Genomic DNA, 17733 nt, shown 5'->3' on the forward strand with positions numbered 1-17733 from the left:
ACATTCCAAATCCAAAAATGCCAATTTGTCTGGGTCGGTTTGAGATCAGTGTGCCTCTCTTACTGGGAGGATGTGTCATCTGTTCCTCCTCTGTATTTTCCCCCTTGAATGAGCCAGGTATGACCTGGGTTCCTGGTAGCTCATTTCCACTATACCTGGGCTGTTGTAACCTTGTGGAATCTGCATCCTTACAACTTGACCTTCAGTCAATGAGATGAGCGGCCGGCTGCTTTTATCATGAATTTTATTTTGTGCCAGCCTTCTGTTTAGCAGCTGGGCCTTGACATCCTGCAGGTGCTTTGGTTGGGGTTCCAGAAGTCTCCTTGCCACTGGTAGGGTAATCCTGGTCTGCCTTGACATTAACCGTTGCACTGATGACACCCAAGTCCTGCATTCTGTCCAGTTCGGCCTTGACTTTATCCTTCATTGCTACTGGAATGCGGTGCACTGGCCAGACTATGGGTCTTACCTCCGAGTCAAGCAGCATGGAGTACATAACCGGCAGCTTCCCCAGCTCATCTTTGAAAAGTTCACTGTACTCAGAAAAGATCTTCTGTGAGAAATAGTCCTCGAATGAGCTTATCTGATAGACCTCTGTGCTGAATGAGACATGCATGCACTGAGGCCTAGCAGAAGCGTGATGTCCTTGCGGACCATGGAGAAGGTTAGCACATGGAGCCATCCTTGTCCAAAACACCGCAGCCGTGCCATGCTGCTGGTTTGGATTCTGCTGCCGCTATAAGCCACTAGGCTTATAGCCTTGCTCCATGGTTTGACTTGTTCTGTCTTTCTCAGCTGGTTGAATGTTCCCAGTGACATGACATTGCATTTGGCCTTGGTGTCAATTTTCATCTTGCCGTTGACTTCCATGGACACAAAAGCCTTGTTGTTACTTCTGATCTGGGTTTCTGCTGTGTTGCCTTCCATTCTTGTGGTAAGCCGGTCAATGTAGTACTCATCGTCGGGGTCTCTCCCTCTCTGCTCCAGTTCCAAATGGTCGAAGGCCCTCCTGGGTCTATTCCGTGTGCTGGTTTGCGGCCTGGATCTGCAGCATCTGTTGAAGTGGGTCCTTTAGCTGCAGTTCCTGCACTGCTGGCTGAATGCTGGGTTCATCTCCCTTCTCGGTCTATGGTCTCCTCTGCAATTGCCACATCCTGTCCTGGGTGTGGGGTGGCCTGGCTGGCTCTTCCTTCTAACCTCCAACCACTTTCTGCTCACCGGTCCTGCCTGTATCGCGTCGATGCTCGTGGTCTGCTATTGCGGACAGGCTAGCCTTTTACTGTTTTCCTTGGTAGTTTCATACACCAAGCATGTTGCGATGGCCTTTGCTAGTGTCAGTTTGGTGTCAGGAGCGCCTTCGCATATTATTGTCGCAAATGCCACAGACCATTCTGTCTTTAATTAGTTTGTGGCAAAGTGTCCTGAAATTACAGGTTTTCGCCCTGATCTTTAAATTGCTGATGTTTGAGTGTATCAACTTATCAGGCTTTTGGTCTCTCATATTGATTTTGTGCCTTTCCATTGTCACATTTCTCTGAGGGTTACACATTTCTCTGAACTCATGCTTTAAACATTTGGGGTCCTCTCTCAATGCAGCAGGCTGGTAATGAGGTTCCCGTCACACACTTTGCCTGTGTACACAAATGACCTCTCCCTTTCAATAGCATCCAGGCCCACCAAATTTAACAGAATGTATGTTCTGGTACGGACAGGTTTGTCACTATGTGCTACCACTATGAATATGTCATATTCCTGTTCAAAGATATGCCAGTTTACTGCCACATTTCCATCAAACAAGAGTGGGTCGGGCCACCTGAATCCATCTGTCATCATGGTGACTGTGCAAAATATGGTTATGGTTACTCACTGTGATCGTTTTGCAATTGGAAGACTTCAAGCTTGAGGCGCTCTTAATCCCACTTCTGACACCATGTTCATTATTGTGTGCTTAATTGCGAGCCAAGTCGGCAGGTGAGGTGAACCAAATAAAAGACTTTACTGAACATAACCAAACATGATGAACAAGGTATGGAGAGAGAGAACTATTGCAAGTACGATGGCTGTAATGTGATTGCCTCGGATGCAGAACATTCGATATCAGTGGTTGTCTACATGGGAGAATTCAAGATTCCTTCATTAGCATGGACATAAATACAAAAATTCACATATTTTTGTTTGGCATAAAGGTACACACAGAGGCACTTCTTCTGCAGTGGCCCCAACAATAAGAGAAAGAAGCAAAAGAGAGTCCCTTTGGAGACACATGTAGCCCCTTTCACACTTGCAAATGGCCTCAGGAATTAATGACCAATCAGCCTAAAAAGGGTCTAGTGTGAAAGGAAAATCTCATCGCTCAAACCCTAGTATAATCTCTGGCATCTACAGATGCTGGCATTGAAATCAGGCAAGTGCAGAATGGGCAGTTGCATTCTGGGATAGAAATGACCCAAGTTTTTGTGTGAGTGCAGGAACGTGAAGGAAGAAAAGATTAAAATGAAGGTATAAACTTTGCCATAGGAAAGTCACAGTGGGAGAGAGAGAGAGAGAGAGAGAGAGGAAATAAATAGCAATAACTAGCAATAGCAGACAATTTTTAAACAGTGGGGGAAAGTTGGTAGTTCTATAGCTCACAATTTATAAAGACCGTGGGGAAAAAAAAGTGATGGCGGACCTGACTTTCCAGAATGCTGTGCAACAGAGAAACCCCTCCATGAATGCTCTGTGCATTCAGCCCTTTTGCAGCTGCATGGCATTCTGGGAGGGCAGGTCCACCATTGCCTTGTTCCAAGGTATTTACATATTGTGCACAATAGGTGCTACCAACTTTTCCCACGTTGTTTAAAAATTGTTTGTTATTGCTAGCCCTTTCCCATGATCCTTAATAAAGGTTTATATAAGTCAGCACAGCAACAACAGGGGCTTCAGGTCTCATACTGTGCTGTACATATAATTAGGGAAGATTATTTTTTTTAAATATAAGATCATAATACATTGATCAGGATTTTGGGCAGGTTCACCATCACTTGATGCCAGTAGAAGGTAGAACAGTCCTAACCCAAGGGATGGCTCCTTGCAAATGTGAACACATGCAATGACCCAGTTAAGAGTGGTCAAGTGTGAACAGCAAAAACACTATTCCTATCCTGGGACACTCAACGGCCAATTTAGTGGGACACAAGTGTAAAAGGGACTATAGAGTGTCATGGATTCACCTCCTGCAATCTCCCAACTTGTGTAGTCGCAATGCCTTCTGCCATTCCAGCAGTGAACCCATGCTCTCAGTTCCAAACCTCTGATATGATCAGAAGACTATTTGAGAGCACTGCTTGCCATTAGCACCTTCATGAATCCCGATCCCTCGTTCCCAGCGCACAGCCCGTTTTGAGTCCTTTCGCCTCCAAGCCTTTATCCCACTCTGGTCCTCTGCAATAGTCAGCTGATCCCTGGAACCCTTAAACCCTTGTGGGCTGTTTCCAAGCTTGGTCACTGCCACCTTGGGCACTCTTGGATGCATATATATATGGCAGGTGTAGGGAGCAGGAAGCAGGACTTTGGCCTGTTCAGTGCACAAGTCCCTTTTCCACTGGCATCCCAGTTAATTGGCCGTGCAGTGTCCCGAGTGTAGTGAACTGGGAATTCACTCCTGATGTGATGTCCTAAGGACTGGGTTTTCCCCTGACTCCGCTCCCGCATATCCAGATATAAACCCTGGATCCCTGCCAAAACCCCAGTTCAGTCCAAAGACTATTGTGTGTTATTCTTACTGAATAAAAGCTTGTTGTACTCTCTCTGGTCTTGAGTGCTCTCAGTCATGCTACACCAGGATAGGAAGCCATTTGTGCTGTTTCCACTGGGTCACCTTTAACTGGGACACTAATTGCTTTTCTGCTGAACACAACTCATCCCCAGGAATTGGAGTGTTCTACCTTCAACTGGAGATGGGTGACTTTCTGCTGTCCTTTTTCCACTGGTTTAATAAGCACGCTGGCATCAGCTAATGCCGGGGATATGAGTCGGGGTCAATCCCCGGCATGAAATGATGCCATTTGACACTAGCATGCTGACTGTTCTTTTCCCACTGGACCCTGTCCCAGTTAATTCCCCGTTAATTTCTGGGACAATGAGCTGGTGGAAAAGGGGCTAATTCAAATTACGTGGAATAAATTAAATTGGTAGAAGATGAGCTTCTGCAATGGCAGGAGCACTGAAGAAGGTCAACCAGATTCATCCATTTGACATTTCCGGCTGATGATGGCAGGGAATAATCCTCATCGTCCTTTTGCTGAGTTGATAAGCTTTGATTTCATGTTGAGGACATTTATGAGCCTGTTCCTCCCATTAGTTGATTAATTATCTGTCATCATTCCTGAATAGATTTTGCAGGATTGCAGCTCCCTTTGAATTGATCTGTTGAGATGATGAAGTTTTTTTATTCCTGTGGAAAATTGGAAATGTTTAAATGTATTTTTCAAAAGTTTGGACTCGTATTGGTAGAAAGTTTCAAACTGAATTTGTGTTGATAGTATACACCATAGCCCTTAATTTTTGTAGCTAAGTACCTGGAACAAATTCTTTATGATAATACATAGCTCTGTTTTATTCAGCCGTAGATTGGAAATGATAAGCTATCCTATATGTGGTCTGTCTCTGAATAAGTAAATCATGGGCATTAAGCTTCACTTGTGTACTCTATGAAGCAGCTTATCAATCAATGACTTTGTTGCCTTTTGAGGAAATTTTCCCATACATCAAATTAGCTTACATCAAACTGAACATGATAGTTATTATGACTGTAAGGAATCAAATTAGCTATCTGTCCAATTTTAACATGTTTGTCCATGCAAAAAATCACTTAATCTCTGCAAAATACTTTATCTGATACACTCAAATTAACAAATGTGTAAAATAATAAGAAGGAACATGATGCTGGTGGAAAGTTTTTAATTTAGGTCTGGTTTTCAATTAAGAAAATGTGCCTATATTAATCTTAATACTTATAAACATGCTACCACATATTTTAAATTTTGCAGCCTATAAAATATTAAATTTAACTAAAAATATGTGCAGAGTAGATGTCTATTCATGAGTCCACGTACATTTTAAAGCTTAAAAAATTTACATTATATCATCGTTTGAATACATCGCTCACAGGTGATAAAATGAACAAGAAATTTGTGGTTTCATTTACTGACAATTTGGAAAAATGGTGAACAGGGTGTAATGGTTTCAATTTATGAAAACTAATGGTGACTTCTTATTGAGATGGGTTAATTGACCACTGTAAAATGCCCCAGTATATATTGAGTGATAGAATCTGGGGCTAGTGGAAATTTGGAGAGTAAAGTGGGATTAGTGCTTGTTTATGTAAATGGGTGTTTGATGATCGATATGGACCTGGTGATCTCGAGGACCTGTCATATGTCTGTAATCCCACAATGTTAATTTTTGTAGATGCTAATTCTACAAAACATAGACATATTATCCTTTCAAGCTATTTCAAATATGAACAATACCATTAAGTTTTTTTTTAAACTTTAATTACATGTGCTCAAATCCTTTAAATTTATATAGGATATTATTTGATGGTTAATGATATGTTTTGCATAAATGCAGCAATTAACCTCAGAAAGTGAAAGGCACTAAAAACTCTCAAAATATAAGATATTACATATGCTGGGATCTGGCTGAAAAATCTGCCAGAGGAATTCAACAGATTGAGCTGCGTTCAGTGAGGCTAGAGTAGGATTTTGAGCAGAAATATTGAAAATTTCTTCCCACCCCCCTGTAATGGAAGATTCTAACTGTTGTTTTTTTTAAACTTGCAGCTCTGGGTTCTGCAAGGCTGAGAACCTGCTTGTGTTTTAGAATCAGCAGACGTAAGCTAAATTCCACCGAGGGGCCAGAGATGCTGTTATCTGACAAAAGGACATCTGTGTACCAAGAACATTTATTGTTTTGGTCACAGACTGTCAGAGGCCTAGCCTTGATGCAAAATAAACCATTGTATTCAAAGTGATAAGCTGAAAATTATGTTATTCAATAGAAGCCTAGCATGCTAGCTTGCTCGCTTATCTTTCTTGCTATGCTGGGAATAGGTGCTTGGGTAAGCAGTTTTTGGGTAATATAAGCCATGGTCCCGCTGCTGAAGTTTGGGACTCTCCGAGAGGTGGCAACATCTCTCAGCAAGAAGAAGAACTTCTAGAGTGCAGCCAACATCCCGGTTGGGGGAGGTGAAGAAGCTGCTAACGACGCCCTGACAACCTACTACAAGTGTGCAGTCATTGCCTCGCTTTGGCAGTTGGGACCAGTCCAGGCGTTGATAAGTATAGTTGGGAAGGGCTTGCATATTGTAGTTTGAAATCAGCTTTTGAATTTGTAATAAACATTTATATAATCTGAACTGCTCTCGGTGTGTGTGTCTATTTTCTTTTGGTAGCTCAAACACTGTGACCAATCTAAAACGAACAAAATGAGAGGTATAAGTTTACCCAAGACAACCCCCCCCCACCCCCCACCACCCCTCCAGATGCTGCTCGACCTGTGAATTACCTCCAGCAGATTATTTTTTCACTAAAACTTCACAATTCAGAGCACTTGGAATTACCAGTAAACAGAGCTCCTGAAATGTAATAGCAAATACATGTTTGTTGTCACCATGCTCCAGACGCAATCACTCTGGCGCTCATTTTGGACCTTTAACCAACTCTCATTTACTAATGTTTCCTTTTCTTACTCATCCTGCCTTCACACTTGCTCATTTTGTCTTCTTATTCCCTGGTCTACTGTTTCTGCAACCTCCCTCAGTAACAGATTGTGTTCCCTGGACTTTCCAGTCCACAGTCCTATGCTAGTTCCACTCCTTATCTCCCTATCACTTGTCATTGTCATTACCTTACTTTTAGCCACTTAGGCTTCAGGATTTGAAATTATTTCCTCTTTATAGACTATTTTAAAAAGTCACCCATCAGAATATCCCAGGCTTTGGGTTTTGTGTCAACATTGGGGCCATTCTCCAAGATGGTTAAAGACACTAGAGATACTGCACATGGGAACGTGGACATGGAGAGGGCTTCAGATGACAGCACTACTCAAGGATTGCACATCAACCATATTGTGACTGACATTTGGAAAGGTACAGGAAGTTTGCTATATTCATACATGAGGTGCTATGTTGGAAAGAAGCAGTGTAGGCAAATTAAAGCAGGGAAAAATAAAAATAATATACAGCAGAGACCATAATCCATATTGATAAGCTATCAATAACTCCAAAGACTAGAAATTACCTGACTGATAGCTTTTATTACCATAACAGAAGGCAGTTCTCATTTTGCTGACCCGAGTCCTGAACTTGTTCTGGGGAGGGGTTATGGCGGACTTGATAACGTACCTAATAGCATGAAGCATTGCAGCTAGTTGCATGACTAGCTACAATCCCAGGGGCAACGGGCAGGTGGAGCCCGAAAACAGGTGATCTGGAAGGCAGTCCTCCTGGTCCTGAGGTTAAAAGGCTGGTCCGTTGACTACGGGCAAGAGGCCCTCCCTGAGGCACTTCATGCCATTAGGTTGCTCTCATGCTTGGCTACTAATCAGACCCCTCATGAGCGCCTTTTCTCGTTCCCCAGGAAATCGGCCACTGGTGTCTCCCTCCCAACTTGGCTCACATCTTCAGGATTGGTGCTTCTCCACAAACACATGTGGGCCCACAAGTTCAACCCACTGGTCGAGCAGATGCTCCTCCTCCATGCCAACCAGAAACTATGCCTACATAAGGTACCCCATAACCTATAACTTAGAGTAGGAAATAAAATAGAAGGAAGAAGAAATAAATAAATGATAGAAGAACACAAAAGAAAAAAGAGATAGTGTCATCCAATACTTGATATTTAATTATTTTCATAATTGCAACATCATGTCAAGAGATGGAGGTCTGAAATTGGCAGTTTCTAATAAACTTTATGCATGGTTCCCAAATTTGTTCAAATAGAGCATATTTGTCTTTTAGATTGTAGGTAATTTTTTTCTAATGGAATACACTTGCTCATTTCTATGCACCATTGTTGTATTTTTAAGATTTCTTCCGTTTTCCAAGTTATCATTATGCACTTTTTTGCTGTTGCTACTGCAACCATAATAAATCTTTTTTGAACCTTGTCTAATTTTAGACCTAATTCTTTATCTTTTATGCTGTTTAACAGGAAGATTTTTGGGTCTTCTGGTATCCTATATATTAGGTTTAAATCTTCCCATAAAGTTTTCACTTTTGTACATGTCCAAAATGCATGTATTGTTGTTCCAGTTTCTTGTTTACAATGGAAGCATTTATCCAATATTGTTGGATTCCATTCTTTTAACTTTTGAGGTGTAATGTATAGTCTATGGAGTCAATTTTATTGTATCATACAAAACCGACCATTTATTGTATTAATCATGGTACCTGCATATAGTTCCTTCCATGTTTCATTCATTATTTGTATATTTAAATATATTTCCCAACCTCGTTTGGGTTTATATATCGCTTCATCATTTTCCTTGTATTGCAATTTGCTCTACACGTTTGTGATAATTTTTTTAAAATATCACAGTGTCTGTAATTAATTCATAGTAGCTACTCTCAGGTAATCGTAGACTATTTCCCAATTTTTCTTTTAAATAAGTTTTCAACGGATAATATGAAAATATTATTTTTTTAACTGTTCAAATGCCAATAAATTATTTCCCAAAAAACAATGTTCCATTCTTTGAATTCCTTTTCTTCCCCATTCCTTAAAAAATAAATTGTCTATTGTAAAAGGAATTAGTGGGTTTGCATTAATAACACTTTTGGTATTTGATAATTTATCATCTTTCATTCCAGATGTATTTTCTTCCATATTTTTAGTATATGATGTAGTATTGGTGAATTGTTATGTTGCACCAGTTTCTCATCCCTTTATACAGTAAATGTTCAGGGACCCTTTTCTCCGAACTTATATAATTCTATCTCGAGCCAAGCTGGGTTTTTTCCCGTCTGATAAAAATCTGATAAATATCTTAACTGTGCTGCTCTGTAATAGTTTTTGAAATTTGGTAGCTGCAATCCTCCTTGTCTATATGCCCATGTTAATTTTTCCAAAGCCACTCTTGATTTTTTTACCCTCCCATAGAAACCTTCTTATTAATTTGCTTAAATTTATTTAAAAATCCTGGCAAGGGAATTGGTAGCCATTGGAATAGGTATTGTAGCTGTGGAAATACATTCATCTTGATGCAATTTACTCTCCCTATTAGAGTTAGTGGTAAATCTTTCCATTTCTCCAAGTCTTCCTGTATTTTCTTATTAAAGGTTGGTAATTTAATTTATACACATGATTTAAATTATTATCTATCCTGATACCTAGGTAACGTATGGCCTGTGATTGCCATTTAAAAGGGGATTTCCTTTTACATTTTGTATAATTGACTTTATTCATTGGCATCACTTCACTTTTATCAATATTAAGCTTGTATCCTGATATTGCCCCACGTTCTTTCCATTTTGTATATAACCTTTTATTGATTTTATCTTGGTCCATTAAATATACTATAATATAATCCGCAAATAAGATAATTTTAAATTCTTCCTCTTCTACTTTTATTCCCTTTATCGTAGGTTCTTTTCTTATCAGCTCTGCCAATGGTTCTATAGCCAAAGGAAACAGGGAAGGTGATAATAGGTATCTTTGTCTTGTTGACCTACTCAATTTAAAATGGTCTGAAACATATCTATTTGTTACCAAAATACATGCTCTAATCCAATTAATAAAATTTTCTGGTAATTTGAATTTCTATAGTACTTTAAACAGATAACTCCATTCCACCCTATGAAAAACTTTCTCCACATCAAGAGCTACTACCACAGTTGGTGTTTTGTTCTGTATGGATTAAATTAATAAATTTACGGACATTATCTTCTGCTCCTCTATTTTTAACAATAGATCTGTCTGATCTAACATCCCTAATTTTGGTACATAATCTGCTAATATATTCACTAGTAATTTTTCAATTAATTTATAGTCTGTATTTAGTAAAGATATTGATATATATGAAGCCGATGACATTGGGTCTTTTCCATTTTTGGAATTACTGTGATTATTGCCATTTTACATGAGTCAGGCACATTCTGGGTCTCTTCCATCTGGTTCATTACCTCTAAGAGGGGCAGAATTAATAGATTATTGAATACCTTATAAAATTCTGTGGGAAATCCATCCTCGCCTGCTACTTTATTATTTGGTAATGTCATTAGTGTATCATGTATTTCTGTAATTGTCAAGGGCTTTGGTAATTTATTTTGATCTTCAAATTGTAATTGAGGTAACTCAATGTTTGACAAAAATCATCGATTTTGTCATTCATCCCTAGGTATTCAATTTGATATAATTGCTTATAAAAAAATTTAAAATTTCCATTAATCTCTTTGTATGAGAACTGTTTATCTTCCTTCCTTGTTGCTATGATAGTTCTTGTTGCTTGTTCTGTTTTTAGTTGCAAAGCCAATATTTTGTGGGTTTTCTCTCCTAATTCATAATATCTTTACTTTGTTTTCATAATATTTTTCTCCACTTTGTATGTTTGCAACATATCATATTTTAATTTTCCTCTTTCAATTCTCTCTTTTTCTCTATATCTTCCCTTCTCATTAAATCTTTCTCTATATTTACTATCTTTTTTTCCAACTGTTCTATTTCCTGATCAAATTCTTTTTTAAATCTTGGCCATATAACTAATTATTTGTCCCCTAATAAAGCCCTTCATTGCATCCGATAATATAAATTTGTCTGTTACAGAATTTGAATTCATCTTGAAATATATTTTAATTTGTTGTTCTATGTATTCCTGAAAGTCTTGCCTTTTTAACAATATGGGGTTTAGCCTCCATCTATAAGTTTTTGGCGGAATATCCTCGAAAGCAATTGTCAATAACAAGGGTGAGTGGTCTGATTAAAGTCTTGCCTTATATTTAGTTTTTCGAACTCTCCCTTGAATCTGTGCTGACAGCAAGAACATATCAATCCTAGAATAGGTTTTATGCTCTTTTGAATAATATGAATAATCTCTTTCTTTTGGGTGTTGTTTTCTCCATGTATAAATTATCTTCATATCATGCATTGAATTTAATGTAAATTTGGCTGCTTTATTTTATGTCCGGTTTTACCTATTGATTGGTCAAGGATAAAATTAAAGTCTCCCCCGAGTAAAATATGTCCCTGTGTGTCAGCTATCTTTAAAAAAAAACATCCTGCATAAATTCCTGGTCATCTTCATTAGGTGCATAAATGTTCAACAAGTTCCAAGATTCTGAATAAATCTGGAACATCATAATAACGTAACTACCCATTGGGTCTGTTATTACTTTCTTTATCTTAATTGAATTGGCAAATTCTTATTAACTAATATAGCTACTCCCATGGCTTTTGAATTGTATGATGATGCTACTGCATGACCTACTCAGTCTCTCTTCAGTTTGTGATGTTCTAACTCAGTTAAGTGTGTTTCTTGTATAAATGCTATGTCTATTTTCTCCTTTTTAACTTTTCTCTTAATTTGTCAGTAACTTTTTTCTCTTAATTTGATTGTGAATGCCATTAATATTAATAGTCATATATTTCAATGTATTCATCTTATCCATCCATTTTCACCTCTATTCCACCTCTTCAACCCCTCCATCATCCTTCTTCTAAGAGTGATTTTAGATTGTTCTGACTCTTTACTATATGTGACAACACAAATAGTAGGAAAATAACAAAAACTCTAAAAAGATTAAAGAATAATATTAAAGAAAACAACCTTAAATCCCTCTTTAATGAGTTGTCCTTGCTACCTCACAAGACAACCACAACTCCCTTTTCTTTGTAGGTTGCAGTGTATACCATAAATGTCAACATATTTTGCAGTGGGCAGATCCTCCCCCTCCCCAGCCCTCCCCCAGAGAAATCACTATATATTATTCTTAAAAATATAACAAAGCTGTTTTTTTTCTTTTTTCTTAAACATCTGTAATCAAACTATTATCATTCAAACTTATTTAAATGCATTTTATTAACAGTCCTTTTATTATTTTCTTTACTCCTCCTGGATGCTGTAATACAAAATTGTAATCTTTTTTCCATAGTACAGTTTTTGTTCAACCCCTTACACTTCTTTAAAAGTTTGAAGCGTACAGTTTTGGGCCCCCTTATCTTAAAAGAGATGTACTGATGCTGGAGAGACTACAGAGAAGATTTACCAGGATGATTCCTGGAATGCAAAAGCTAACATATGAGGAATGTTTATCAGCTCTTGGACTCTATTCAGTGGAGTGTCAAATACAAACATTTTGAATGCTGAAAGGATTGGACAGAGTAGATGTGAATAAGATGTTTTCCTTGATGGGTGAATCCAGGACAAGAGGGCACAGTCTTGGAATTAGAAGGTACTCATTTTAAACAGAGAAGAGGAGAAATTTCTTTAACCAGAGGGTTGTGGATTTGTAGAATTTGTTGCCACATACAGCTGCGGAGGCCCGATCATTGGGGGAGCTTAAGGAGGAGATTGATAGGTAACTAATTAGTCAGGGTATCAAGGGATTATAGGAAAAAGGCCAGAAATTGGAATTAGATGTATGTGGCTGAGAAAATTCGATGGGCCGAATGGGTTACTTCTGTTTCTTTATCTTGTGATATTGTAAACCTAAAAACAGTCTTACCACATATATAGCTATTAGCACTGTCTGTATGAATGTGCTGTATGGGCTGGCCTGCCCCCCTGAACCCATGACTTCTCCCTCAGAATCCCCATAAAGGCTGTTACACCCAGAATCCTCCATCAGTATTTGTCTTGGAACCGGGCCAGTAACATGTGAAATGTGCTGATGTCTTATGGTGATTAAAGTCTGTTAATCAAACTCTCAGTCTAATGTGGATGATCAATAGCACTACACCATGGTTTCAGCAGCATGTCATCTTTGCTACCAGAGCAGAGAACATCCTGGATTAGGTGTACACCACCATTCCTAGTGAGTAAAAGGCTGCACCTCGCTCCTCCCCCCTGATTACTTGGATCACATATCCGTTCTGCTAACACCACCGTACAGACTGCTGGCAAAGTAAGCTAGGTCAGTTTGCAGAGAGATCAGGATGTGGCCGGGGGTGGGGGTGGGGCACGGAGGAACCATAGCAGCATTGCAAAACTGCTTTAAGACCATGGATTGGAGCTGTTTCAAGGAGACGGCCACCTACAACGGTCATGTAAACATCGAGGAGTACACAAGCTCAGTGAATGGCTACATCAGCAAGTGCACTGAGGATGTCACCGAGATCGAATCCTTCACAACCAGGGATAACCAAAAACCATGGCTGGATGCTGAGGTCTGGACCCTTCTCAGAGCTCGATGTCACCTTCATGTCAGGAGATAGGATGGCACTAAGATCAGGCAGGGCTGAGCTCTCTCGTGCAATCCAGAAGGTAAAGCAGGGGTACAGACAGCAGTATGACATTGGCAACAGGAGGTGCATGTGGCAAGGGATCAAGACTATAATGGATCACAAGTCAACCTTGCGAGTTAAGAACACTAACGCCTCCCTTTCATTCCAACTGAATATCTATGCATGGTTTGATGAGAAGAACAGGATGACACTGAAGAAAGCCTGATGTCACTGATGATCAAGCACTTGGCGTAACCGTGCCCAAGTAAAGGAGATTACTATCCAAATTGAACCCACACAAGGCCACGGGACTAGACTACAGGCTGGTCAGGTACTGAAGGCCTGCACAAACCATTTGTTGGAGGTCTTAACAGACATCTTCAGCAGCTCATTGCAGCTGTCTATCATTCCCACTGGGTTCAAACAGCCACCATCATCTCAATACCCAAGAGGGTGATAATAACAGGCCTCAATGACTACCACCCTGTGACAATGGCCTCCACTATTATGAAATGCTTCAAGCATCTGCTAATGGAACACATCAAAACACACCTCCCAGAAATGCTGGACCTATTTCAATTCACCTATAGAAGAAACCATTCCACAGATGATGCTATAGCCTTTTCACCACTCTGTCAAGGCATATACCAGATTGCTGTTCATTGACTTCAGCTCAGCATTTAATGTGATCTTTCCCCAGATGCTGGTGGAAAACCTGTCCTCACTAAGATTCAACAGCCCTCACTGTAACTGGATCCTGGACTTCCTAATGGAAAGACCTCCGTCTGTCTGGGTTGGTAGCAGAATGTCAAGTACCATCAGCTAAGTACTGGTGCTCCTCAGGCCTGTGTGCTCAGTCCACTCCTGTTCACATTACAGACCCATGACTGCGTCGCCAGATCCAGCTCTAATATTATCATCGAGTTTGCAGATGAGACAACAGTAATTGACTCGTCAACAACAATGACCATCGCACTACAAAGAAGAGGTGAAAAAGCTCTTGATATGGTCCGAGAATAACAACCCGAGCCTCAATGTTGACAAGACGAAGGAAATGATTGTGGACTTCAGGGTCCATAACACATCAACAACTCTGTCTTACAGAGAGTGAAGAGCACTGCATTCCTTGGAGTTCACTTAACTAGTGACCTATTGTGGATACACAACATCTCCTCACTTGGTAAGAATATGCAAATGTCTGTACTTCCTGAGAAGAGTGAAGCAGGAAAGGCTACTAGCCACCATTATGCTAACCTTCTATAGGAGCTCTACTGAGAGATTTGGGCTGGCTGCATCATACTGCAATATGGTCATTGCAGAGAAATGGATCAGAGGTCAATCTACAGGACCATAACTGTGGCAGGGATGATTAATGGGATCTCCCTTCTACCCACTCCCCACCCTCCTTGCTGGGGAGTTGGATGGTGTGAATGGAGATAATCTTTGAATAATTTAGATGATTGTGGCTCTGTGTCTATACAAGTAAACTTGGACAACAATGAAATTTCACAATTTATTTCAAAAGTTACCGAGAAATAAAAGTATGCTGACTTTCAGCATTAGTGAAGTTGGGAATAACTTTCATCCAAAATGTAGGGTGGAGAACACTTCAGCACCAAAGGCATCAGTTTACCCTTTGAATGGAGTGAAAATGTGTCTGTAGCACCACCAATGCATTTGCCATTTACAAATACTCTTGGGACCTGTGTAAAAGAACAGTGAGTTAGAATAATAGGGGTTGATGTGAAACTCACCAAACTCCAGACCATAGTAAAACATAACACTGTCGGTGTTAGAGTCTTCAGCAAACAACTATCTACTGGAGGAATTCAGCCTGTCAGGCAGCATCCATCAGTAGAAATGATCAGTTAACGTTTTGGGACAGGTCCCTTTTAGCAAGACTATTTGACAGACTATTTCTACCCATGGATGCTGCCTGACCCACAAATTTCTCCATCAGGTTATTTTTAATTCCAGTCCATGTTTTAATTCTCCAGAAATGGATTCCTCAAGTACATATTTCAAGGTACCTAAACTACATGTTAAAAATGGCAAAACTCGGAGCAATTTGGGAAACAATTAGATTCTACGAGGTCTTTCAGTAGATACCGTATATTTCAGCTTATAAGTTGAGTTGTGAAACCCCACAAAGTCTCCCTAAAAATGGGGGTCGACTTATATGCTGGATATACTTTTCAGACCTTAAATTTAGTTCAAAATGCAATCTGCCCCGATCCGGCGTAAAAGTCAACCCATGAAAAACCAAAATAAAAACCCAAATATGACAAATTTTCATTGGTATTTTTATTGAAAACAACACAATTACTACTCTTCAAAATTCCTATCATTGTATGAAACAACAGGGCGCTCTGAAGTGAGGGAAGAAAAACTAAAGATTTACAGCTATTTGCCGAAAATACTGCTGCTAAATGTTGATAAAAACATATTTGTTCCTCAAACTGTAGGTGATTTTCTCAAGGGGAACATCTGCATTCCATCATGTCATTCCTAGATGGGAATCAGACTTCCAGATAACCACAATGTATTTCCTGGCCACCACTAATGCAATCTTTTCAAATTGCATTTGAAATTTGGACAGCCTCATTATAGGTCTTATACCTCTGATATTTCCCAGTAAAAAACAATTCTGGGTTTTGAGGAAAAATGTTTTCCTATAATTTGCTCGAAGAAATTCCATAGATCTACCCAAAAGGGCCTGACCTTGGAACATGACCAGGTTGAATGTAGAAAGGTTCCCACCTCTATGCATCATCCAAAACATTGGTCTGAAATTTCTGATTTAAGATTATTAAATCTTTGCAGTGTGAGATATAATGGCTTAAATGGGTGACATTAAAAAATGGGGATAGATCTGACCTTCCTCCAAGAAATGCATTTAACAGAACAGGAACATCAGAAGCTAAAAATGGGATGGGTGGGTCAGGTCATATCCTCCTTGTTTGGCTCAAAGGCAAAGGGGTAGCAATTCTAGTAAGGAAGAGGTTTCTAATGCAGGGCCAGGTGTTTACAGACAAAATGGGAAGATTCATTATGGTGTACTCACAGATATACTCAGAATCCTGGACCCTAGTGAATGTTTACACCCCTAACTATGATGATGAAAATTTTATACAGGACATTTCTCTATGATTGGCAGAGGCAAATGAAAATATTCCATTAGGAGGTGACTTTAATCTATGTTTGGATTCTGTGCTGGATAAATCCACAAAATGAAAAACTAGGACTAGAGCAGTGAAAGCCACCATTGACTGCATGAGAGAGCTGAATTTGATAGATGTGTGGTGGAAAAAGGCATCCAAGAGAGAGGGATTACTCACTTTACTCAAAGCAACATGATTCCTACTCCAGAATAGATTTTTTTCTGGCTTCAGCCCATATAGAGGGAAGGATCATGGAAGATGAGAATAGGGCAAGGGTTCTCTCAGACCATCCCCCCCAGTTTTGACTATAGAAGTGCCAGATAAACAAGACAAAACATACTCTGTTGTTGAAAAAAACGGAGATTTGTAGTTTCATAAGAACTAAAATAGCCCTGTTGTGCGAGGACAATTGGCCCTCTACTCCACGTAAATCCCTTCTGTGGGACACCCTTAAGGCATACTTGAGGGGCCAGATAATTGGGTATACAAAGATGGTCAAGAAAAATTATATGAGGGAGGTGGAGTAATTGGAAAAAGACATTACCCAATTAGAGAATAATTTTCAGGAATCAGAGCTCTTACAAACAAGAAATTGTAATATAATAATCTTCAGACATATAGTATGGAAAAGGCCCTTATGAGGTTGAGGCAAAAGTATTATGAGTTGTGGGAAAGAACTCACAAGGTCCTCACTTGGCAGTTAAGGGCAGAACAAGCCTCTAGAATAATCAATGCAAAACAAATGGGGAATGGCCAGATCTCGTATAAATCAAAGGAAATTAATGAGACCTTCAGAGAATTTTATGAAGGACTGTATAAATTTGTATTGACTGGGGATCCTAATCAAGCAGGTAAGTTTCTGGCTAGATTAGATCTCCCAAATTTAAGACTGGAGGAGCAGGCAGGACTAGACCTTCCTCTTACAAACTGGGAAATCTCCAGGAGAGGATGGATTCCATCTGAGTTTTATTGAGAATTTAAGGACTTACTAATGCCTCTGTATATGGAGGCTGTTGGGACCTCCCCCCAACAGAATCTTTCACAATGGCGATTGTTACAATGATCTAAGGGTAAAGATCCACCTGCCTTCTTCTTATAGACCAATTTCCCTGCTGAATACTGATTACAAGTCCTTGCCAAGGCCCTGGCAA

At 39.6% G+C, this 17733-nt stretch overlaps 1 protein-coding gene across 3 annotated transcripts in view; it reads right to left on the bottom strand.

The window, feature by feature from the left end:
- Positions 1-14920: 14920 nt before the first annotated feature.
- glrx2 (glutaredoxin 2) overlaps positions 14921-17733 on the bottom strand; it is a 44368-nt gene continuing 41555 nt past the window's right edge. For all 3 annotated transcript variants that reach the window (XM_069937840.1, XM_069937838.1, XM_069937839.1), the window contains one exon: positions 14921-15124. In XM_069937840.1, the coding sequence (XP_069793941.1) occupies positions 14981-15124 (144 nt within the window). In that variant the 3' untranslated portion in view covers positions 14921-14980. The remainder of the gene's footprint in view (positions 15125-17733) is intronic.

Source organism: Narcine bancroftii, chromosome 5, assembly GCF_036971445.1.
Source record: "Narcine bancroftii isolate sNarBan1 chromosome 5, sNarBan1.hap1, whole genome shotgun sequence".
Lineage (NCBI taxonomy): Eukaryota > Metazoa > Chordata > Chondrichthyes > Torpediniformes > Narcinidae > Narcine > Narcine bancroftii.